Here is a 24,515-nt window from a genome sequence, read left to right as displayed (position 1 = left end):
CACACACACCCATCTCTCTCTGCACGAAGACTCTGAGTATGCACACCCATCTCTCTCTGCGTGAAGACTCTGAGTATGAACACACACACCCATCTCTCTCTGCACGAAGACTCTGAGTATGAACACACACACCCATCTCTCTCTGCACGAAGACTCTGAGTATGAACACACACACCCATCTCTCTCTGCACGAAGACTCTGAGTATGAACACACACACCCATCTCTCTCTGCACGAAGACTCTGAGTATGAACACACACACCCATCTCTCTCTGCACGAAGACTCTGAGTATGAACACACACACCCATCTCTCTCTGCACGAAGACTCTGAGTATGAACACACACACCCATCTCTCTCTGCACGAAGACTCTGAGTATGAACACACACACCCATCTCTCTCTGCACGAAGACTCTGAGTATGAACACACACACCCATCTCTCTCTGCACGAAGACTCTGAGTATGAACACACACACCCATCTCTCTCTGCACGAAGACTCTGAGTATGAACACACACACCCATCTCTCTCTGCGTGAAGACTCTGAGTATGAACACACACACCCATCTCTCTCTGCACGAAGACTCTGAGTATGAACACACACACCCATCTCTCTCTGCACGAAGACTCTGAGTATGAACACACACACCCATCTCTCTCTGCGTGAAGACTCTGAGTATGAACACACACACCCATCTCTCTCTGCACGAAGACTCTGAGTATGAACACACACACCCATCTCTCTCTGCACGAAGACTCTGAGTATGAACACACACACCCATCTCTCTCTGCACGAAGACTCTGAGTATGAACACACACACCCATCTCTCTCTGCACGAAGACTCTGAGTATGAACACACACACCCATCTCTCTCTGCACGAAGACTCTGAGTATGAACACACACACCCATCTCTCTCTGCGTGAAGACTCTGAGTATGAACACACACACCCATCTCTCTCTGCGTGAAGACTCTGAGTATGAACACACACACCCATCTCTCTCTGCACGAAGACTCTGAGTATGAACACACACACCCATCTCTCTCTGCACGAAGACTCTGAGTATGAACACACACACCCATCTCTCTCTGCACGAAGACTCTGAGTATGAACACACACACCCATCTCTCTCTGCGTGAAGACTCTGAGTATGAACACACACACCCATCTCTCTCTGCACGAAGACTCTGAGTATGAACACACACACCCATCTCTCTCTGCACGAAGACTCTGAGTATGAACACACACACCCATCTCTCTCTGCACGAAGACTCTGAGTATGAACACACACACCCATCTCTCTCTGCACGAAGACTCTGAGTATGAACACACACACCCATCTCTCTCTGCACGAAGACTCTGAGTATGAACACACACACCCATCTCTCTCTGCACGAAGACTCTGAGTATGAACACACACACCCATCTCTCTCTGCACGAAGACTCTGAGTATGAACACACACACCCATCTCTCTCTGCACGAAGACACCGAGATATCAAATGTTTTAGTCAAGTCATATTTTAACAAAGAGAAGTATTCAGCCAAGTTGTAGGGACTTTTTTTAAACCAGGACTTTGTTGTGAATTAACATATTTAAAAAAAACATTTACAAGTATTGCATTTCTTACAGTAGAATGCTTTCACCGTGCTTTACCACACATTGCTATACCTTTACCGGGGGATACTGCAGTAGAATTACTGACGCAAAAGTTTATTAAATCTGACTCAAAGAGAACTTTTAAAAAATGAAACTGTTTCATGATTCAGGGATTTGGTTAATTTTGGCCACATTGACAGTACATTCTACAAGAACTACACTATGCAAGGACCCTTGACTGTCTAATTCAGTATTCTGCTAATGTTACATTATTCAGCAGGTTTCAATTCTACTTTATGAAGCAAAATTCTATAGGTTGAAGCAAAACTTTTGTCCACAGCTGTATTGATACACACACACACACACACACACACACACACACACACACACACACACACACACACACACACACACACACATATATATATATATATATATATATATATATATATATATATATATATAGATATTATGTATAGACTATATATATAATATTTCATTTATACTTTTATGAAGGCATATCTATAGTGTCAGATATCCAAACTTTTGTCGTGACATGGATTTCACATATATATATTATATATAGTCAAAAGTATGTCAAGTCTGCCCCCATCCCCCCCTGCACTTTCATAGTGCCCACATGACACTGTCTGAAAGCTGTGCTGTGGCAGGATAACTGGCAGACACTAAGATCACAGCCCCTCCCTTCTTCTGCCCCCCCTGCACTGAGGTGGTCCCCTGACTATAAAACACTGAGCTGCACAGAGCTGAGTTTATTTGCAAAGCCACAGCAGAGCCCCTTAACCAGCCAATACCATGAGTCTTAACCTAGAAACCCAGAGGGTGTCGTCCTACAGGAAGATGTTTCCTGGCCGGGACTTGAAGAAACAGTCAAGCGGACTGTACTCTCTGGGCAGCTCCCCTCGCTATGGGTCAATCATGTTCTCCAGCAGCCCGCGGGTCTCTATGGGGCGGGCGAAGAGCTCTGCGCTGGGTCTGAGCCAGGACCGGGTGGACTTCTCCCTGGCCGACGCCCTCAACGCTGAATACAAGGAGACCCGCACCAATGAGAAGGTGGAGATGATGGACCTGAACGACCGCTTCGCCAGCTACATTGAGAAGGTGCGCTTTCTGGAGCAGCAGAACAAGGTGCTGGTGGCAGAGCTGAACCAGATCAGGGGCAAGGAGCCCACCAGGCTGGGAGACATCTACCAGCAGGAGCTGCGGGAGCTGAGGAAGCAGGTGGACCAGCTCAGCACCGCCAAAGCCAGGACTGACATCGAGAGGGACAACCTGGCCCAGGACCTGGGCAACCTGCGGCAGAAGTAAGCAGCATGTTTCCTGTCCTTATTCCCCCTCACACTCCCCTCCATCACTCCACAGCTCGCACCCTGGACTGGCTGGCTCACTGATACACTCAGACCCTTAGCTGGAGTCTATATACTGTACAGATAGATGAAGTTTTGCATTGCCTAAATTTTAGGGTTGAGGCATAATAATAATAAAAAAATTATATATGAACATAATTTAGATCATTTATTTAACATCATGTGATCAAAGAAGCTACAAAATGAGATTGCAAAAGTCTACTGGAAGCCATAATAGCAGTACAGTATTTAATGTTAGATTTTGAAATGTCAGATTTTTCAATTTTTGCCAGTTTCTCACTAAGTATGTGGAAAACTACAAAGCAGTATGTTAACGTAACATTATTCAGCAGGTTTCATTCGACTTTATGAAGCCAAATTAGTTATTTCTATAGGGTGGTGCAAAACTTTTGCCATAGCTGTAGTCTTTTCAGTCTCTGGGCGATTTTACCAAACTAAAGAATCTCCTTCCCAGGGTGTTGGAATGTCTCAGTTTGTTTCTTCAGTTCACGCTTCTCTCTCACTGTTGAAATGTTTTTTTGTTAAACGGAAAAGAACAATTGTTTGGTGCTTTTTAGAAATTGTTTGTTGTCAGTTTTTAAGATTTGTTTTGTGTTGTAAATGAGTACTGGTGAAACACATTTATATATCTGGACTGTTGTGGATCTGGAAACATTTATCAAAAATAAGATGAGGATTCACATCTTACCTTACTAGTCTGTGATTAGGGTGATTGGAATGAGCGCAGTGTTTGGTGTTAGACAGCTGTGGTTTATAGGGCAGTATGGCTCTTATGGGTATTATTGAAGTGGCAGCAGCCTCAGGGTATCATTGAGGGTGGAATTGCCAGTCTGCCTGCCTTGATAAGTGGAGCTGCAGCAAAAGGTTAGTGCAGAGGAGCCTGTCAACCTGCTCAGAGCTGAGCTATACTGAAACACTGCAAACAGGGGGTGCTGCTCAGAGCTGAGCTATACTGAAACACTGCAAACAGGGGGTGCTGCTCAGAGCTGAGGAATACTGAAACACTGCAAACAAGGGGTGCTGCTCAGACCTGAGCTATACTGAAACACTGCAAACAGGGGGTGCTGCTCAGAGCTAAGCTATACTGAAACACTGCAAATAAGGGGTGCTGCTCAGAGCTGAGGAATACTGAAACACTGCAAACAGGGGGTGCTGCTCAGAGCTAAGCTATACTGAAACACTGCAAACAGGGGGTGCTGCTCAGAGCTGAGGAATACTGAAACACTGCAAACAAGGGGTGCTGCTCAGACCTGAGCTATACTGAAACACTGCAAACAGGGGGTGCTGCTCAGACCTGAGCTATACTGAAACACTGCAAACAAGGGGTGCTGCTCAGAGCTGAGGAATACTGAAACACTGCAAACAGGGGGTGCTGCTCAGAGCTAAGCTATACTGAAACACTGCAAATAAGGGGTGCTGCTCAGAGCTGAGGAATACTGAAACACTGCAAACAGGGGGTGCTGCTCAGACCTAAGCTATACTGAAACACTGCAAACAAGGGGTGCTGCTCAGACCTGAGCTATACTGAAACACTGCAAACAAGGGGTGCTGCTCAGAGCTGAGGAATACTGAAACACTGCAAACAGGGGGTGCTGCTCAGAGCTGAGGAATACTGAAACACTGCAAACAGGGGGTGCTGCTCAGACAGCTATACTGAAACACTGCAAACAAGGGGTGCTGCTCAGAGCTGAGGAATACTGAAACACTGCAAACACTGCTCAGAGCTGCATACTGAAACACTGCAAACAAGGGGTGCTGCTCAGAGCTGAGGAATGAAACACTGCACCTGCACACCTCACTGCAACACTCAAACAAGGGGTCAGACCTGTGCATACTGCACCTCACACCTCACTGCAGCCACTCCTCACTGTGTAGCACCTCACACCTCACTGCAACCACTCCTCAGGAATGCAGCACCTCACACCTCACTGCAGCCACTCCTCACTGTGCAGCACCTCACACCTCACTGCAACCACTCCTCACTGTGCAGCACCTCACACCTCACTGCAACCACTCCTCACTGTGCAGCACCTCACACCTCACTGCAACCACTCCTCACTGTGCAGCACCTCACACCTCACTGCAACCACTCCTCACTGTGCAGCACCTCACACCTCACTGCAACCACTCCTCACTGTGCACCTCACACCTCACACCTCACTGCACCTCACACCTCACACCTCACTGCAACCACTCCTCACTGTGCAGCACCTCACACCTCACTGCAACCACTCCTCACTGTGCAGCACCACACCTCACTGCAACCACTCCTCACTGTGCAACACCTCACACCTCACTGCAACCACTCCTCACTGTGCAGCACCTCACACCTCACACCTCACTGCAACCACTCCTCACTGTGCAACACCTCACACCTCACTGCAACCACTCCTCACTGTGCAGCACCTCACACCTCACTGCAACCACTCCTCACTGTGCAGCACCTCACACCTCACTGCAACCACTCCTCACTGTGCAGCACCTCACACCTCACTGCAACCACTCCTCACTGTGCAGCACCTCACACCTCACTGCACCTCACACCTCACTGCAACCACTCCTCACTGTGCAGCACCTCACACCTCACACCTCACTGCAACCACTCCTCACTGTGCAGCACCTCACACCTCACTGCACTGCAACCACTCCTCACTGTGCAGCACCTCACACCTCACTGCAACCACTCCTCACTGTGCAGCACCTCACACCTCACTGCAACCACTCCTCACTGTGCAGCACCTCACACCTCACACCTCACTACAAACATTCACAGAATTTGATTCCCACAGAGTCAGTCCCACGGTGGGTCCCATCTCCTATTAATACAGCCGGGCCTCGCCCCCCCTTTATAAATGAATACTGCCAGGGTCATGTCCCCACTCTATAAATCTCTCCCTTTGAAAGGACTAGGGGAAACAATAGGAGAAAGAGAGAGGATGGTTTATCCCGCTGCTACAGTTTATAGCCATCCCCACACAGAGTCTGCCATTGTGTGCCAAGCTATACTGCACTGGAGCCGGTGACAGACTATCTCCCGAGAGTTGATTGAGTCAGGCTTAGTGGCAGTGGGCCTGCAAACAACAGCAACAAAAGAGACAACTGGTGTTTGGCGTGCTGGGCCGAAGAGCAGGGGCACATTCACAGCTGCAAAAAGTTTATAATCTTGTCATTTGCTCTGATCTTTGTGCCTCGTGACACTTGTAAATAATGATGAGTCCTTGCTTCAGAAATGAATGTGTTTCCAGTGCCTGGGGAAATGGTCACCACATTGTTCTCTTTCTGTGTTCATTGAAACAAAAGCTGCCCAATGAAAAAAAGCTGATGTGTTAAGCTAGTGTCAATGATCTGTATTCATCATTAAAGGGTTTCACAAAAAGCAAATTGTTGCTGTTTAATAAAAAATGAAAGGGAGCCACTTTCCCAAGGTCTGACAATAGTTTAGTGAAACACAGCAATAGTAAGAATACTTTGTTTGCAAATAACTGACCCTGTCTTTGGTAGCTGCAGCAGGGCTGCAGTCTGCAGCGAGATGCTCCTCCTGAAGGGAGGGGTTATTTCAGTGCGTTTGAATTCCACCCTGCTCTTCATTACCAGGTTAGAGGACGAGATTAATCTGCGTCTGGAGGCTGAGAATAACCTGCACTCATACAGACAGGTGAGCACCTGCACTCCTACAGACCCTCACTCTAACCTGAACTCCTACAGACAAGTGAGCACCTGCACTCCTACAGACCCTAAGCCTAACCCTAACCCTAACCTGCACTCCTACAGACAGGTGAGCACCTGCACTCCTACAGACTCTCACCCTAACCTGCACTCCTACAGACAGGTGAGCACCTGCACTCCTACAGACTCTAACCCTAACCTGCATTCCTACAGACAAGTGAGCAGGGTTGACGAGCATGCTGGGGCTGAGCAGATAGGGAGGAAGGGCTCTGTTACAGTATAGAGGGGTACAGATTGAGGGAGAGTTGGGGGCTCTGTTACAGTATAGAAGGGTACACATTGAAGGAGAGTTGGAGCTGTGTTCATATCATTATCTCGGTCTGTCTTTCTGTCTGTCTGTCACCTGTCTGTCCAGGATGTTGACGAGGCAGCATTGAACCGTGTTGCGCTGGAGAGGAAGATTGAAGCCCTGCACGAGGAGATCAACTTCCTCAAGAAAATCCACGATGAGGTAAAAGGCTGCTGCACCCCCTCAATACCGACTGCGTTCAACCTGAAGCACTTTAAAGAATGTCCTTGATATGTCCTGGTCCAGCGATCCCTGCAACGTGTTCTCAGTGATGGCCGCTGCTATGCTCAGGAACACTGAGGGTAACACGATGCAGACAAGATTAGCAAAGACCATTCTATACTCGTGGGATTGTTCATTGACATGTTGCTGTTGTGAATGTTCATGTTTCTCTTGTCCAGTCCATTCTCTGCCTCTCTGTGTGATCTCTGGCTGTGTTGTTTCTGTTGTGAATATTTCTCTTGTCCAGTCCGTTTTCTGCTTCTTTGTGTGATCGCTAACTGTGTTGTTGCTGTTGTAAATGTTTCTCTTGTCCAATCCGTTCTCTGCCTCTCTGTGTGCTCGCTGGCTGTGTTGTTGCTATTGTGAATGTTCATGTTTCTCTTGTCCAGTCCATTCTGCCTCTCCTTGTGATTGCTGGCTGTGTTGCTGCTGTTGTGAATGTTTCTCTTGTCCAGTCCATTCTCTGCCTTCTATGTGATCACTGGCTGTGTTGTTGCTGTTGTGATGAATGTTCATGTTTCTCTTGTCCAGTCCATTCTTTGCCTCTTTGTATGATTGTGGCCGTGTTGTTGCTGTCATGTCCCCAGGAGCTGCGAGAGATGCTGGAGCAGGTGTCCAGCCAGCAGGTCCACGTGGACATGGACATGTCCAAACCAGACCTGACCACAGCGCTGAGGGACATTCGCACCCAGTACGAAGCCATGGCCAGCTCCAACATGCAGGAGACTGAGGAGTGGTACCGGTCCAAGGTGAGGCAGAACTGGGCCGAGCCATCCATCCAGAGACACGCCTTGCTTAGAATACTTGCCCCGTTCACAACCCACTCACTTATTTATTTTTTAAATGCTGCCTCCATTGAGCTTTTATAACGAGGGATTCTCTGTTAGTTTGTTATTGCAGTGCAGAGGTTCTCCTGAGACCATTATGAAATATTTCTCATGCTAGAATAAATCAATTAGCTACTAAAAGCCGAAGCCATTGCATACAGCTGCTAAAGAAACATACTTGATGAGCGTGGCTTGACACAGTAAAGTAGCAGTGCTCGTCTGACTTTGATATTGGAACTTCCTATGAAAGAGTTTGGGAAGCACCGCTGTAGTGTGATGATACAGGAGGTTGTGCACTATTAGACGCTGCTGGTGCTGTACTAGGTATCTAGTTGCCATTCTCATCTCCAAACTCATCTCCTCTTCAGTTTTCAGACATGACGGATGCAGCCAATAGAAACGTAGAGGCACTGCGGCAGGCGAAGCAGGAAGCCAATGAGTACCGGCGCCAGATCCAGGTCATGACCTGCGACCTGGAGGCACTTAGAGGAAGTGTGAGTCTCACTTCCTCTTTCACCCTTTCTATTCCGCAAGCTAGAGAGCAGGCCAAAGCAACAGCCATCTCACAGGCAATGAGAACCGAGGAAGACCAGCTGAGTAATGTGTGCTGAGCACAGCAGATACCTCTCTCCCTCTCTGGAACTGACTGCTCTGGTTTGGTTTATGGTAACTATTGTTATCTGGAATCTGGAGGAGGGCCTGACAAGTCTGACATGATTGACAGCTCTCAGTTATGGTATATCAGTCCTGATCAGGACTTGCTCAAAATCTATCAGATGAAAACATCTTAAAGGGATCATTTATATCATGTACCTTTTCCTGATATTTATATTCCCTTTTTAATATCTCATTATTCTAATAGATCTCAGCTCTTAGATTCAGCTCCACTAGATCTAAGCTCTAGTAGATCTCGGCTCCAGCAAATCTCAGCACCAGTATATCACTGTTACAGTAGATCCTGCTTCAGTAGATCTCAGCTCCAGTAGATCCCAGCCCACGTAGATCCCAGCTCCAGTAGATCCCAGCTCCCATAGATCTCAGCTCCAATAGATCCCAGCTCCTGTAGATCCCAGCTTTTGTAGATCCCAGCTCTTAGATCCAGCTCCCGTAGATCTCAGCTCTAGTAGATCAGTGCCCTGACTTTATGTTTCTGACAGAACGAGTCTCTGGAGAGGCAAATGCGTGAGATGGAGGAGCAGTTTGCTATTGAGTCTGCGAATTCTCAGGAGTCTGTGGCACGGCTGGAGGACGACATCAACAGCCTGAAGGAGGAGATGGCGAGGCACCTGCAGGAATACCAGGACCTGCTGAACGTCAAGCTGGCCCTTGATATCGAGATTGCCACCTACAGGAAGCTGCTGGAGGGAGAAGAAAGCAGGTGAGGAAGGGAGGAGAGGGGCAGTGAGGAGGGGAGGGGAGGTGAGGTAGAGGTAGTGAGGAGGAGAGGCCGTGAGGAGGGGTAGGACAGTGAGGAGGGGGAGGAAGCAATGAGAGGGGGTAAGGGATAGGGGCAGGAAGCAATGAGATGGGATAAGGGTTAGGGGCAGAGGCAGTAAATAGAGGAGGGAAAGGGGAAGTGTGGAGGGGTGATAGTTCCATTGCTGATTCAAGAATAATTTTTGTCTTTCACTTTACCTCACAGAATCACTGTTCCTGTTCAAAGCTTCTCAAACCTTCAGCTCCGAGGTCAGTTGTGGTCCTATATTTGAACTCACTGGAATGTTTAAGCCTCAAGGCAGCCACACACCAGGCATGATGCAGTTTCCTGTATGGTGACTGGACACTAATATTATTCACCAGAGGCAACACTAATGTAGTTATATTTAATAAAGCCATTTACACATTTCCACTGTATTAAAATCCTAGAGATTTAATAATCATTATTTTGTGAAATGCGATTTCTTTTTACAGAATATTCAAGTGTTAAAATAAAGTCCTTTAGCTTCTGTACTGAATGTTGAAAGGGGAGGACTCGGTTCTAAAGCTCCTCTCTGTTCTATCTCAGAAACAAGCCTGGACACCAAACTGTCTCCTGAGTCTCACGTGAAGAGGACTGTTCTGGTTAAAACCGTGGAGATGAGAGATGGGGAGGTACGTGAGCTGGGGGTCCAGTCGCAGAGGCCTGCACCCAAAGAAAAAAAATGTGCAACAAAAACATCCTAAGCATTTTGTTTTCTTTGAGTGGAAATGTTATTTTGGGTGGTGATGTCACAGTTCCCAGTTGCGCCAGCAGAGAGCAGCGCAGGCACACTGACTAACCTGGAAGCAGCAGTTCTGCTTCATCTGAGCCCTGCTTCCTCTGTCTGGGCTCCCACAAAACCATGGCACTTTGCTAACAAATTCTTCTTGTAAAAAGCAGTCAATTTTGATGCCTAAATGAATCCGGAAATGACAGAGGATGACAGGATTTCTGATGTTATTATTGGTTTGTGAGCTCTTCTCCCTGGATGAGTCTGCAGTGAAATCAATGGTCTGACATCCCAAGCCACACAGCTGGGTGAATGGAAGCTGTTTAGTGATCATTGCCCTGCTGAAAGCAGGGATAGTCCCCGCATAATATTTTTGAAGAAGACTGTGTCTTACATATAAATTCTAGGTATCCTATAGAATTAGAGACACAATGTAAAGTGCTACCAGAGATTCCTGGTCATTCTAATTCCCTTGTGTAGCTGTTCTATGACCATTCCTCTGCTGGCTGTTTTGTGAGCTCTGGGAAGGACACAGTGAGACCTGAATTAATGAGTGTCACTGAGTGTCACTGTATGTCTGTTCAAGGTGCCTCAGTCATAGACTGGTATTGAAATGCAACAGAAACAGTGTAGTTCAGAGCACTGTAAATAGGAAAGGATCTGATTGTGTGTCTGTCTGTGTTTCAGATAATCAAGGAGTCAACGGCGGAGCGTAAGGACCTGGCCTGAGGGTCTCCCCTGAGCCTGATGCAGAGAGTGGCTCTATAGCAAGCTTAGCTTCTCCCCCCACTGTAGACTAGACTGCCGTGACCAGCACTGACCTCAGTATGCCTCTATGTGCCGTCTGTCTGCGAGTGTGTGTCTGTCTGTCTGTCTGTCTGCGAGTGTGTGTCAGTGTCTCATATTGTCTGTCTGTCTGCCTGCGAGTGTGTGCCAGGGCCTCATAGTGTATGTCTGTCTGTCTGCGAGTGTGTGTCAGTGTCTCATATTGTCTGTCTGTCTGCCTGCGAGTGTGTGCCAGGGCCTCATAGTGTCTGTCTGTCTGTCTGCGAGTGTGTACCAGTGTCTCATAGTGTCTGTCTGTCTGCCTGTGAGTGTGTGCCAGTGTCTCACAGTGTCTGTCTGCCTGTGAGTGTGTGTCAGTGTCTCATAGTGTCTGTCTGTCTGCCTGCGAGTGTGTGCCAGTGTCTCACAGTGTCTGTCTGTCTGTCTGTCTGCAAGCATGTACCAGTGTCTCATAATGGCTGTCTGTCTGTCTGCGAGTGTCTGTAAAGGATGAACGTGTGTGTGTGTGTGTATTTATGTGTGTGTGTGTCTGTGAGTCTGTATGCACGTGTGTGTCCCCAGCCCCACTGTCCCCAGTCCCGTGTCCCCAGCCCCGCTGTTCCCAGCCCCGCTGTCCCCAGTCCCGTGTCCCCAGCCCCGCTGTCCCCAGTCCCGTGTCCCCAGCCCCGCTGTCCCCAGCCCCCTCTTCCTGCACGCAGTCTGCACTCTCCCTGGAAGCTCTTGCTACTCACGTTATGCAATTTGTTTGTTTTGTGGATACCGTGACAGAAAGCAATTGGGGATGTTTTATGGTCTTGGTGTATGTTGAGCTAAGGGAGAGAGGGAGTGAAAGAGAGAAAGAGAGAGGGCGAGAAAAAGAGAGCGCAGTATTCCAGGGTTCAGGGAAGAAGGGATTCAAATTAGAAAAGGAGGGTTGATATTTCCAGGGTTCGGGAAAGAAGGGATTCAAATTAGAAAAGAGGGCTGATATTTCCTGAGGTTCAGTTTGCAGCCCCTGGGCACTCTCTAACAGAGACTCATTCCACTTTAGGCACAGAGAAATCTAGGACAGTGTTTGATAGACAAGCACTTTGACACTCGCTCTTACCAGTCCTGGTTTGGTTTTGTTTACTGTCTCGATTGTAGCCCCAGAAACAACCCAGGATAGAAAACAAAGCTGTTCTAAAAACCCCAGTCTAATCTGAAGAGAAGAGGCTTTTTTATAAAACCCCACCTTACACAAGCCCTCTACCTCGCCACCACTACAGTGAACCAACCCCTATTTGAGGACTCACTGCATCTCACCCCTCACTCCAAATCAACAAATGCTCATAAATAAACTGATAAAAATTGGAACCGAGCGACAGCCCTGATTTCATTATGTGCTTTGGTGTGTACGTGTTTTGGGTTTTTTATGTATCGTAATGGCACTAAATGAAGTGCACTCAAGATTTTAAAGCAAACCAGCAACAGGCTTCAAACTGGGTTCTAATTTGATGCATTGATTCACCAATATGTAATTGAAGCTCAGGATATTTAGGACAGATAATCAGTAATTGATGCATTGATTGATTGCACCACTAGAATCCGGTAATAATAAACTACAAAAAATAACAAAGTTGAAATGTATTTGACTTTGAGACAAAACTAATTTAATGTAATCTTAATTCAGATAACAAACCACAAAAATTGTGTCTACTGGGGAGATTTCATTCCAAATCCAAACATAGCTTTCATTGAACTACTCATACCACGTGGTAAGAGAAAATAGACGTGCATGACCTTTCAACCAACAGCTACATTTCTTCACTATTACTAGCACTAATGCTGCACTCCACTCAGGGCAGACTCATGAACGATGGCCGACTCCTTTGCCGTAGTTACTCACGTTATAAGGGCAAAGCCACAAAGAACATGCCCTCACCTAGCTCATTATCAGCCAGATTTGCAACGACTGTTATCAGGGCTTTTCATTTACCGTCAGGAAGAAACAATAAGTGATCTGTCTACCTAGATACAGTGCAGTAAACTTCATTGTATCCATGTATTCTGAAGACAGAAGTTGAAACTTTGTATCTTTTAATTTACAAAAATGAGCACCATATTCCTTCGAATTCAAGAAAGACCAAATTTCCCACTCTCAATTTGAAGAAAAAATAAAACATCAAATAAATGATGCATTTACAAAGATACAACCTCAGTTACGCATATGAAGGCAGATTGCAGCAGTGTGCTGTCACACAGTATTACAGTTATGTGCTCATTTCAAGTCATGATTACTCACATCAGTTTTTCTCCCTTTTTGTGAACTGTGGTATTGTTAGCATGTCGAAAAATACAGGGGTCTGATCAGTATTTCCAATCTGTCCAAGCTAGAACTGTTTGTTAGAGCTGAGCCTAATAGCGAAATGATGAAATTGAAAAAAACTTGTTCGCTAGTCTTGTTCATCTAGACAACGTGAGGAAGCTATAAAAAAGGCCAACAAGGTGCTTGGATATATAGTGAAAATTGTTGAATTTAAATCAAGGGAAGTTATGTTAAAACTGTACAATGCATTAGTAAGACCTCATCTAGAATATTGTGTTCAGTTCTGGTCACCTCGCTACAAAAAAGGATATTGCTGCTCTAGAAAGAGTGCAAAGAAGAGCAACCAGAATTATTCCAGGTTTAAAAGGCATGTCATATGCAGACAGGCTAAAAGAATTGAATCTATTCAGTCTTGAACAAAGAAGACTATGCGGTGACCTAATTCAAGCATTCAAAATTCTAAAAGGTATTGACAATGTCGACCCAAGGGACTTTTTCGACCTGAAAAAAGAAACAAGGACCAGAGGTCACAAATGGAGTTTAGATAAAGGGCCATTCAGAACAGAAAATACTTGTACTTAAGTACACGGTCAAGAAAAACGTGATACGGACCGTGAAATCTGGTCTTTTGTGTACTGTTACCCTATGGTAAAATCCAATCCAGTTATATATATTACATTACATGTTTGCGATGAGATTGTAATCTTGCTTCAAATTTAAAACAGAAAGCTCCTCATTAACAGGACTGGATATACTGTCCTGCTACAGACCCATCACTAGCTCTGAGCTGTCTGTCAATTCCAACAAACTCTGGATGCAAAGAGAGCTGTGTCTTAATATGGACAGGTATTTACACTGCAGAGACAGGGAATGAAGAAAAATAGCATTTCAGAATAATTTGAGTTACGTTACTGTATGTTGATACAATGTAAAAAACAGATTTTTTTTTTTTTTTTTTTTTTTTACAGAAATGCAATTAACTATTTTCTTTTAGCGTTTCTACTTTGACATGTTCATAATTTGTTACAGCACCGTGAAATTTAAGATTTAAGTAGCTGAAACAGTGAAATTTAAGCTTTTTAAAATGTTACAACCGTAAAATTTATGAAAATGTACCATGAATTTGGTAGGACCCTAATCACAATATTATATATATATATATATATATATATATAATATATATATATATATATATATATATATATATATATATATATATATATATATATGATAGTATTGTTTTGATTTAAAGTGAAAACTGCTATGCAATAGAATTGCTGCGGCTGGTTTCACTGACACCAATTAGTACTAACCCAATGTTACCGGTGGTAAGATAATCTGATATTACTGCTATTCCAGGTCAATGAAACCAGCCATACATCTAATGACAGATTACTTAGCGTAGTTCCCATGCATTATATTATTGTATTATTGCAATCACCTGAATGGAGCAGAATAAATGAACATGCATCAGATGAGCTATAACCTTTACTTAATGAACTGAATTTTATGAGGAAACCGCAAACTTCAACTACAATTCTCCGATATCTAAAAGCTTATAAATGTTGCATTAACATAAATAATTAACGTCCGCTTAATTTATTCCTTTATGCTTTTTTGTTTTATTTATTTAGCTTCACTGTAAAGTCTTTTTTGTCTTGCTCAATTATATAATCTCTCATTTACAAAATTCAGTGTCAGATAAAAATATATAAGACAACGTGATAACACAGTACATGGTACACAGAATTTGAAACAGTAAATTTTATGTGTTTTGTTGTTTAAACATACCATACAACTTAAGCAATAAATTCAGCATCACCAGAGAAATACCACAACATTTGTACCAAATGATTTCTGAGATACAGGGTATCTACAGGGACATGAATAAAATGTACATACCTAATTGTTCAATTATACTTGACACAAATCCAATTGGCTTTATTTCAACATCTTCAGGCAGAATAATTGTCTCGTCTTCAACACTGGGGAGTTCCTGCATATGAAGTAAAAGCAACGTTAGCCACGTCGTAGCACAGCTAATACAGTTGGAGTATTTCAGTTGAACATCCAAAGAAACTTTTAAATGACATTATTTCTATATTAAACATGAATTGTAAGAACAAGTAATACTATTAATGATAACAATTTTCAAATCCTAACTTAATAATATGCTGTGTCATAAGAGCCTACTGTAAAATTTTAAATAAGTTGCCTCCCCAATACAGTCATGCCATTCTTTCATAACAGAGTAACTATATAGTAAATTGCAGCACAAACTTTTTTTTTTTTTTTTTTTTTTTTTTTTTTTTTTTTTTTTTTCTCTTTTTTTTTTTAAAACAAAAAGTTAGTTAATGTTGGGTGCAGCCTTTTACTACACGGTTACGCAGTTCTAAAAGGATGGTATGACCATAACATTTTATTGAGGAGTGTATGGACGGGTGGCAAGAAAGAAGCAATTACTCAGAAAGCCTCATCTTAAGTTTGCGAAAAAGCATGTAGACAATACTGCAGACGTATGGAAAAAGGCTTTGTGGTCAGACGAGACAAAAACTGAACTTTCCGGTCTAAATTCCAAGCGCTACTTCTGGCGCAAGCCCAACACTGCACATCACCCAGTCAACACCATCCCAACTGTCAAGCAGGGTGGTGGCAGAATCGTGTTATGTGATGCTTCTCTTCAGCAGGGACTGGGAAGCTTGTCAGGATAGAGGGGAGAATGGATGGTGCAAAGTACAGTCGAATCCTTGAGGAAAACCTGTTTGAGTCAGCCAAGACTCTGAAACTGGGGAGGAAATTCACATTTCAGCAGGACAATGACCCGAAGCACAAAGCCAAAGCCACACTGGAGTGGTTGAACAAGAAGAGAATTAATGTTCTTGAGTGGCCCAATCAAAGTCCTGACTTGAATCCAATCAAATGTATGGCGAGACTCGAAGATGGCAGTGCATCGATGATCCTTGTCAGAACTGAGCAATTTTCTCATAAGAACATAAGAAAGGTTACAAACCATTTGGCCCATCTTGCTCATTTGGTTGTTAGTACCTTATTGATCCCAGAATCTCATCAAACAGCTTCCTGAAGAATCCCAGGGTATCAGCTTCAACAACATTACTGGGGAGTTGGTTTCAGACCCTCACAATTCTCTGTGTAAAAAAGTGCCTCCTATTTTCTGTTCTGAACGCCCCTTTCTCTAATCTCCATTTGTGACCCCTGGTCCTCGTTTCTTTTTTCAGGTTGAAGAAAAATGGGCAAATATGTTACCATCCTACTTAGCAAAGCTAGTAGATACCTATCCAAAAAAACTCATAGCAAAAAAGCATTCGGGGGGGAAATCGGTTTAAACCAAGCACAACTCAACGCCCTAGTTATGACTAAAATCATACAAGCAGAAATAAGTAATGCTAGAATATTTTCACTCAGAAATCCTGTTATGCTTTTTTTAAACACTACAAACTTTTCCTTTGACTCCATTATTCCAGTCTTAAGCTACAAGAAACCGACACTACCAACCTACAGCTCTGCCAGAACTTAAATGTTCTAGGATATTTTTAAAATGATATTAAAATCTAGAAGAGACAGTTTGAATGACATCCAATAGCTGCCTACTTTAAACTGTGAAAATACTAAATATAAATGAACAGCAGGGCTTTTCAGGCAGAACAGATAAGATGCTTTGATAAACTGATTGACTTTAACTGTATCTGTCATTTTAACCTTTGCAACAAGCTCTTTGTCCAGGGTTATAAAACCTGAATCTATATCTCTTTTCAAAGTAAAATGTCATAAGTGGGTGACAACCAATAGTATTTTGTCAACTATCTGAAAGATATACTGTACTGATGTATAGTTAAATTCAACTGGATTAGTATATTTAAACACAAACACAGGTTAAATTACATCTGTTGTTCAGTTTATTTTTTAAAACAAGCTTAACATTTATGAAAATAATAAAAGTACCATTTAAAAATAGAAAAATGCCAGCTTTACATTAATACACTAATTTATAACAGACTACATACAGTACATGCCATTGCATACTGGGTTTGATTTGTCATTCGTTCTTCATAACGTTGTGTGTTAACACCAAATGCATTAACAATTGGCTGAAGTTTTGCCTGAGTAAATTTTTTCTTAAAATAAACCAAATGAATGTCTCGGCATTAAAGCAATCTCCACAACAGGGCATGCTTCTTCTCAGACGACGAGCAACGTCTTGAGGAATCATGTCCCGTTCTTCACTTAAACACTGATGTCACATGGAGGGTTAAATGCTGACAAATACAATGCCCTAGAACGTACCAAAGATGTTCTACAGGATTAAGACCCAGACTTCTTGCCAGCCAGTTCATAACTTCTTTAGTTTCTTTCTCAAGTTAATTATGACAATCCTGGCACTATGACAACAGGCATTAACTTGCATCACACCAACCAGAGGGCCAATTGAACCAGCAACCATCCATAAGTGAATCACCTCCAAAATGGTCATTTTCAACAATGTTGCATTGAGCATTTGATTCATCAGTGAACAAAACAGATGCCTGACTGAGCTGCCATTTCTGGTGATCAAGGCATAAGATGCATCTTTGGTGTCGTGAGGCAATTGTGGAGCCATACCTGGTCGTATCGACTTTAAACGAACTCATACAATCTGTTTCTCAGTCTGGTCGCGTATGGGTCCTGAAGTGGATAATGAGCATATGCAGAGTGGACTGCCTATTCCTCAGTGGCCTGTTGGGTAGATATGGGCCACTGCTTGGTGTGGTTGACACCTCACAACTTTGTTCAGGACACTCCGTGTACAAACTGGTGGTTTGATAACTGTGTCCACAATCTGGAAAGAACAGAAGTGGTCACTCCGAATTGACCAGTTACACATCTTTGTGCATCCCCAGCTTCTAGCATTTAAACAGCTCTGGCAGGCTGGACTTCAGTCAATAATCACACAATACTTGACTGAAAACACACAACCATTAAGATGTAATTAAAAATATAAAATAATACACACACAAAAAAAGAAACCTTATTTATGTATAGAGACTGTCAAAATGAGAATCAGCCTGTTCAGAGAACATTTATTTCCCTTTCAGAACTGCATGTCTGCATAATGATTTTTGGCCCTAGGTGTCTGATGATGTTAACAGCCTCAGCTGGAAGGAGCCACAGGGTAATATGTATTTGTCAATTTTAATTACACCACAAAAACAAATAAATAAATGCTAAAATCCATTACTCTAGCTGGGAACAGCATCAGAACTAAAATGTGTGTCTAAAATCGTGTTTCTCAAATTAAATGTTGTTGGTGACCCCAGAGTGCTAATTTTCCTAAAAATGATGTAGACTTGCTTGTGTGTTTCGAATAATTGTCTTGCTGCATGACCCAGTTGTGCTTCAGCTGCAGCTCACGGATGGATGGCCTGATATTCTCCTGTAGAATTATCTGAAAGAGCAAAATTCATGGTTTGATGGCAAGTCATATAATGGCAAGTCGTCCAGGTCCTGATGCAGTAAAGCATCCCAAAATCATGACACTACCACCACCATGCTTGACCGTTGGTACAAGGTTCTTAATGTGGAATGTGCAGTGTTTGGTTTTCACCAAACAAAACAGAGCCTGTGCTGGCCAAAAAGTTCCACTTTTGACTCATCTGTCCATAGAATACTGTTCCAGAATTCTTGAGGACCATCCAGGTGCTTTTTGGCAAACCTGAGACGAGCATTCATGTTCTTCTTAGTGAGCAGTGGTTTCCGCCTTGCTACTCTGCCATGAATCCCATTTTTACCCAGTGTCTTTCTGATGGTGGAGTCATGAACACTGACCTTAGCCGAGGCGAGAGAGGCCTACAGATACCTTGACGTTGTTCTAAGGTTCTTTGTGACTTCCTGGACAATTTTACGCCTTGCTCTTGGCGAGATTTTGGTAGGATGGCCATTCCTGGGAAGATTCACTACTGTCCCAAACTTTCTCCATTTGGACAATATGGCTGTGACTGGTTTGATGGAGCCCAAGAACCTTAGAAATGACTTTAACCCTTTCCAGACTGATAGGCATCAACAACTTTTATCTGGAGATCTTCAGGAATTTCTTTTGATCGTGGCATGATGTGCCTCTAGAACTAGTGTGCTGACAACTTTACTCTGATGGGAAGGGCCAAAGTTAGGTCAGATTTATATTGGGCAGGGCTGGCCAAAAAATCAGGCCCGATTGTTAACCAAAGTATTCAAACAGCTGACCCTAATTGGGGTCCCTTTAATTGGGTTGAGTTAACCAGAGTGGCAAAAACTTTTTCACACCTGCTGATTGCATGTTTGATTACCTTGCACACCAAACAAATGAAAGAAGCACCAAATTTTGGTGTCATTTTTTTCTCTCAGACTCCCTCTGTATACTACTACAACCCACAAAAAGATCTGACCAAATTCAATGTGAAAAATGTACAAAAATGCAGAAAGTCAGACAGGTGGCAAATACTTTGTCATGACACTGTACATTACTAACATATTGAAGTTATATCCAAAAATTACTTTCGCTTTCCTTTTGCAAACACATGCTGCTCAATTATCTGCTAAACCTAACAATGGTATAAAGACTTGCAATGCTGTTATATCATATAATTATTGTATGTAAAACTGCAATATTCCAGAATAGGTTGTGAAGGCCTTACTTTGCCTATCACAAAGTAGTTAGTTACACATAGTTTGTGTGTGCATTTCACGCAGAAAAGTAGACATCACTTTTTTTTTTCTTTATGCCTGCCATTGTAGTTTCTTCCTGCCATTGTAGTTTATTCACAATAAATAGTGGCAAAAGCCACATTTTCAGAAACAGCATAATGGGGTAGCTTTACGTGTATTTTTTTCCCCCCGTCTCCAATTTGGTTATGCACAATTGAAACGTTGTACTGAGTTGGAGAACCTCAGGACAGATCGTACAAATTTTAATATTATAGTAATTAGGGATGCACCAAATCCAAGTTTTGGGGATTCAGTCGAATACCGAATCCATCTCAAAAGATCTGTCAGAATACCGAACACTGAATCTACAAAAACTAAAGAAAATTGAAGGAAACTGTCGATGGAAAAACAGACTGGCAGCTACTTACAAGGAACGCACACAATCTACAATTTTGAATACGATTTCAGTTTGAATCGTACACAATTTACCACTAGTCCCCACCCCCCCCCCACCCCCCAACAGAAAATTAAATACAGAACAATTTACTTTACCTTTAGAAGAAAGGAGAGCTGCATCTTTGTCTAACCCTCTATTTTATTTAATGTCGTTAAAACCCGTGACACCTAGTCAGAGCTATGAGGAAAAAGTTACCGTAAATCTCCCTGCAAAATAAAACCCACCATGTGTTTAACACATATCAAAATAGGCTACTAAAATTAAAAAAAAATTTAATAAAACACAGCAGTTCCCAAATAGTTCAACTTGTACTGGCAGATTACAATACCATAATTTAATTTAGTAAAGCATCTTGCACATCTGACAGTTGTAAAGTTATAAAAACTATATATTTCTGTGCACCGATTTTTTTTTTTTTATTTTAATAATCTCAGTATGATCTCTACAACACGTTCAATAGACAAAGCAGCAAAGCACAAAAGTCTACAACAGTTTCCTGTTACTATATTATTGCAGGTTTACTGCATAACTTTACTCCCTGAAAAGTGTGATGCGATGCGCTGTTGCATACGGGGGTATGTTTGCATTCAGCATCTGAGTGGCGTGTTCAGTGCGTGTGCCACCAGTAATATAGGGAGTTGAGAGCTGTGACAGAGTTCAAACGTGTTCTTGTTATTAAATATAACAGTTACGTTCAATACCAGATTTGTGTCTTATTTAAAGAACTGCACACATTGGAGGGACGTATTTTGTGCGTCTGGGCAGATATAGGATTCAGTTCCCCGAATCCTAACTATTCGGCCGAATCCGAACCCTGCTCAAAAAGAAGGTATTCGGGCCGAATCCGGAACCAAAGGTTTATTGTGAAGGCTGTTATTGCTATAAGGCGAATACCCCAGAAACGATAGATCAATTCTAACATACACTGACATGGTCGACTCGCACGGGAGTAAAGACACAGGACACTTGAGTTTAAAATTTTACAGACTGTCCCGATGTACTGTAAAAAAAATCAGGAGGACCTCTGAAAAAATTACTTGAGATAAAAAGAAATGGACAGTTTGCACAGGGCTAAAATTTCAGACGTCTGTACAAATTCCAAAACCACCAATTTATGTGGTGATTTTTAGTCCTGTGCAAAACTGGTCTTTAAAGTGCATTTGTGTACAGTATGCCTGCTAGTACCAGCGGCAGTACCTTTCAACAAACAGCCCTTGACATATGAACACCCAGACTAAGTATGAAGACATGGTTATCCCTACTGATGGCTGTCACAATCAATCAGGTAAGTCTTGTCACAACAAATTTATGTTACTATATTAAAACTGTTGTTGTTAATATGAATCAAAATATCAAAATACATTTCTGACACATGTACGTTAGATGCAGATTAAATCTGGAATTATATTGCAGCTGCAATAATAAATTGGTTACTGGGATGCTTATTCCATTCCAAAAATAGACTATAACATTGTCTTATATAACAAGTGTGGGTATATCTAGCATGGGATATATTTCTGGTATAAACAGCATATTAAATGATAGTTCATGGTATACAGTTTTTATTCGTCTTAGGAGGATGTCCTTACAAGGGACATCCTCCTGCAGCGAACACAAACAGTATCACAAACGATCATTCAGTACTCTCTGTATAAACAAACTCCTAAAGAATAAAGGGCTTTTCCTCCTAATGCTTTAATCATAATCCTGTAAGGAGGTTGATTTGGTAGAGAACATTTAGAAGGCCTATTAATAATTACAAATGTAAACTATGGTCCCTCCTATCGCTGTGCAAAAAAGCTAGACTACATCCACCTCCTAGTTTTAGTTTGAAACATTACTATATTGTTTTTCTTTTAAACAAGTTCACCTCTGCCTTTGAGGAAGTCCAACTTGCCCAAAATACTCAATTTGATGAAGTGTGAATAAGACTGAAAAACAAACAATAACAGAAAAGCTCTACTAAATATTACAAGACAAGCTGCTAACCAGAGCAGTTTCAGCTAAATAAAAAACAAATGCCTCTCAATAATGATCATTTATTAGCCATTAAATAAATATGCTGTCCTGTTAGTATGTGCAGACTTATTCCAACATCATGTCAGATTGCCATTTTATTCCATAGTCTATAGTAGTATAAAGAGCAGTACACATACCTCTGGTAGAATTTCATCTTTAGTTTTTAAAGGCTGTGGTTTCCTCCCTTTTCCAGGCCCTATAAAGTCATCATCATCATCATCTGCTTCAGAAAGCACAAGACAGGGTGATGTGGAGGAGGAAGAATCAGAATCACTAAATAAAATAAAAAATAGATCAGGCAATTACAGTAATATCATCCAACTTAATTTAGCATGCAGTTGCTCTACATTTACCTCCAAGGATTTTGCACAAGACATCTGATGTGGTGTGTTTGTGACTAAATGAAAAAAAACAGCTATTACACTACAACTTCCATAAGGGGCTCTCCTGTAAATTAACAGTTTTCTGGGGGTGTTTTTTTTGTCCAAATTAGAATTAACAATAATTTACTCTAATGGAAATATAGGATAAAAAACGTCAAGTCAGTAAAATTTAAAAATGAGATGCCAGCAGAATCTCCCACCTCTGTAGAACCAAGTCTGTCAGCACATCCCAATTCTCTTAACTGAAGAATGAGTTGTAAAACAGCAACAGTACATTGTCACAAAATACTGTTCCTATCGACCATAAGTTTAAATATGCATAAAAACCTTTCTGATGAAGAGTCTTTAGATGAAGTGTTTTTGTCACTGCCTTCGATAACACCCCTCTCCTGAATTTCACTCTTCACAGTCACATGAACCTGAGGAAGGGTTCCATCTTTCTCAACAAGCAAGCCTGCTGCTTCCTGTGTTCCATCAAGAATCTGCAAGTTCATTAAATTAAAGGACTGGATGTGGGCAGCCACTGAAACCTCCATCTCTTCCTCATTGGACTTCTGCTCAATAGCTTGTCTTGTCAAATCAGTTTTTAAGTCACAAATATTTGCTTCTGGTTTTTGAAACGTTACATCTGTGTCACTAAACTTCTCTGGGCCTTTTGGCAGCAAATTTCCATTTCCTTCTTTCTCACCTGTGAAATCTTCAATACCTGGCTGATGTTCACTACACCCATAGATTTCAGCATCAACTTCATTATTGATAACTGTAGTAAGTTGCAGCGTTTCCATACCAGAGTCTGATGTCTGAACAGAAAACGTTTTAGTAGCTAAGGAGTTACAATTATCTTGTTCTATCACAGCAGTGTTTTCCAAAATACTATCAACTGTCAAAGAGTCATTGGTTGGTTCTGGTTGCTGTTCCATACTGTATCAATATCTGAAAAAAAAAATTAAAATGAATAAAATTAAATAAATAAATAATACACAGTGCCATACTGACGCATAATTAAGTACGTCACGTTGCATAATTAATCATTTAATTGCTTGAATCAAATTAGCATTATTGTTTGTTGTGTACATGGTAGTTCGTAGTAACTGCTATTGCTCTGTGAAAAAAAATAAACAAAAATGCTTTTAAACTCAGCAACACAAGTACTCAAGTACATGTCAAATCAGGTCATATTACAATAACCGACACATAATTTTAAAACCATCCATGATACATAACATTACGCTTTATTCAATGATACACATGTAATCCTATATGAAAAATAGAAACAAAAATATGTAACTGCACGCCAGAGTCGATATTATTTGCACATTACAGATCCTACCGATAAGTCTTAAATTAATGCAAAAAAAAAAAAATCCCGTATTATTCTACATTTGATAAAGTTCTAAAAAAAAACGTGTTTCACATGTGCTTACCAGTCTTCCAACACAATGCTTGCCTGCCCTGCTTCTCAATCTCTTCCGGGTTGCCTGTTTTACGTACTGCGTAAAAACATCGACGTCATTTAATGAGGGTTGGTGCTTATATTCCTATTCGGCCTTGTCTGTTTCGGGGACGTTTGCACTGTGGGCGGTGTTTACAGTAATTATTCTGCGCAGATTCTGACCAATGTAGCCAATGATCTTCTAAGAATGATGATATCCGTGAACAATGGCTTTAT

General features: G+C 42.2%; 2 protein-coding genes across 2 annotated transcripts; one reads left to right on the top strand and one right to left on the bottom strand.

The window, feature by feature from the left end:
- The first annotated feature begins 2,367 nt into the window (after positions 1-2,367).
- On the top strand, positions 2,368-12,319 carry LOC121325049 (glial fibrillary acidic protein-like). Its single transcript, XM_041267356.1, has 9 exons — positions 2,368-2,923; positions 6,581-6,641; positions 7,068-7,163; positions 7,811-7,972; positions 8,419-8,544; positions 9,208-9,428; positions 9,693-9,736; positions 10,056-10,141; positions 10,927-12,319. The coding sequence occupies exons 1-9, from the start codon at positions 2,415-2,417 to the stop codon at positions 10,966-10,968; spliced, it is 1,347 nt and encodes a 448-aa protein (XP_041123290.1). The 5' UTR covers positions 2,368-2,414; the 3' UTR covers positions 10,969-12,319.
- Positions 12,320-14,573: 2,254 nt separating this feature from the next.
- On the bottom strand, positions 14,574-24,302 carry LOC121323994. The gene is made up of 4 exons (XM_041265358.1): positions 24,271-24,302; positions 23,174-23,779; positions 22,601-22,736; positions 14,574-15,308 (listed from the first exon to the last, which is right to left on the bottom strand). Exons 2-4 carry the CDS (start codon positions 23,764-23,766, stop codon positions 15,186-15,188), a joined length of 852 nt encoding a protein of 283 aa, XP_041121292.1. The 5' UTR covers positions 23,767-23,779; positions 24,271-24,302; the 3' UTR covers positions 14,574-15,185.
- Between the last annotated feature and the right edge of the window lie 213 nt (positions 24,303-24,515).

This window comes from Polyodon spathula, chromosome 12 (genome assembly GCF_017654505.1).
Source record: "Polyodon spathula isolate WHYD16114869_AA chromosome 12, ASM1765450v1, whole genome shotgun sequence".
In the NCBI taxonomy this organism is placed as follows: Eukaryota; Metazoa; Chordata; class Actinopteri; order Acipenseriformes; family Polyodontidae; genus Polyodon; species Polyodon spathula.
The sequence above is the reverse complement of the archived record's forward strand: the minus strand, read 5'-3'. Positions and strand labels throughout refer to the sequence as shown.

What these genes read in the sequence shown, in the direction of transcription:
- LOC121325049 (XM_041267356.1), top strand. Translation starts at nt 2,415, where the DNA reads ATGAGTCTTAACCTAGAAACCCAGAGGGTGTCGTCCTACAGGAAGATG. An exon ending in CTGGAGGGAGAAGAAAGCAG is followed by an intron (nt 9,429 to 9,692) that starts GTGAGGAAGGGA and finishes TTTACCTCACAG; the next exon opens with AATCACTGTTCCTGTTCAAA. An exon ending in CTCAAACCTTCAGCTCCGAG is followed by an intron (nt 9,737 to 10,055) that starts GTCAGTTGTGGT and finishes GTTCTATCTCAG; the next exon opens with AAACAAGCCTGGACACCAAA.
- LOC121323994 (XM_041265358.1), bottom strand. Translation starts at nt 23,766, where the DNA reads ATGGAACAGCAACCAGAACCAACCAATGACTCTTTGACAGTTGATAGT. An exon ending in AAAGACTCTTCATCAGAAAG is followed by an intron (nt 22,737 to 23,173) that starts GTTTTTATGCAT and finishes TATTTTATTTAG; the next exon opens with TGATTCTGATTCTTCCTCCT. An exon ending in AAGATGAAATTCTACCAGAG is followed by an intron (nt 15,309 to 22,600) that starts GTATGTGTACTG and finishes CTTCATATGCAG; the next exon opens with GAACTCCCCAGTGTTGAAGA.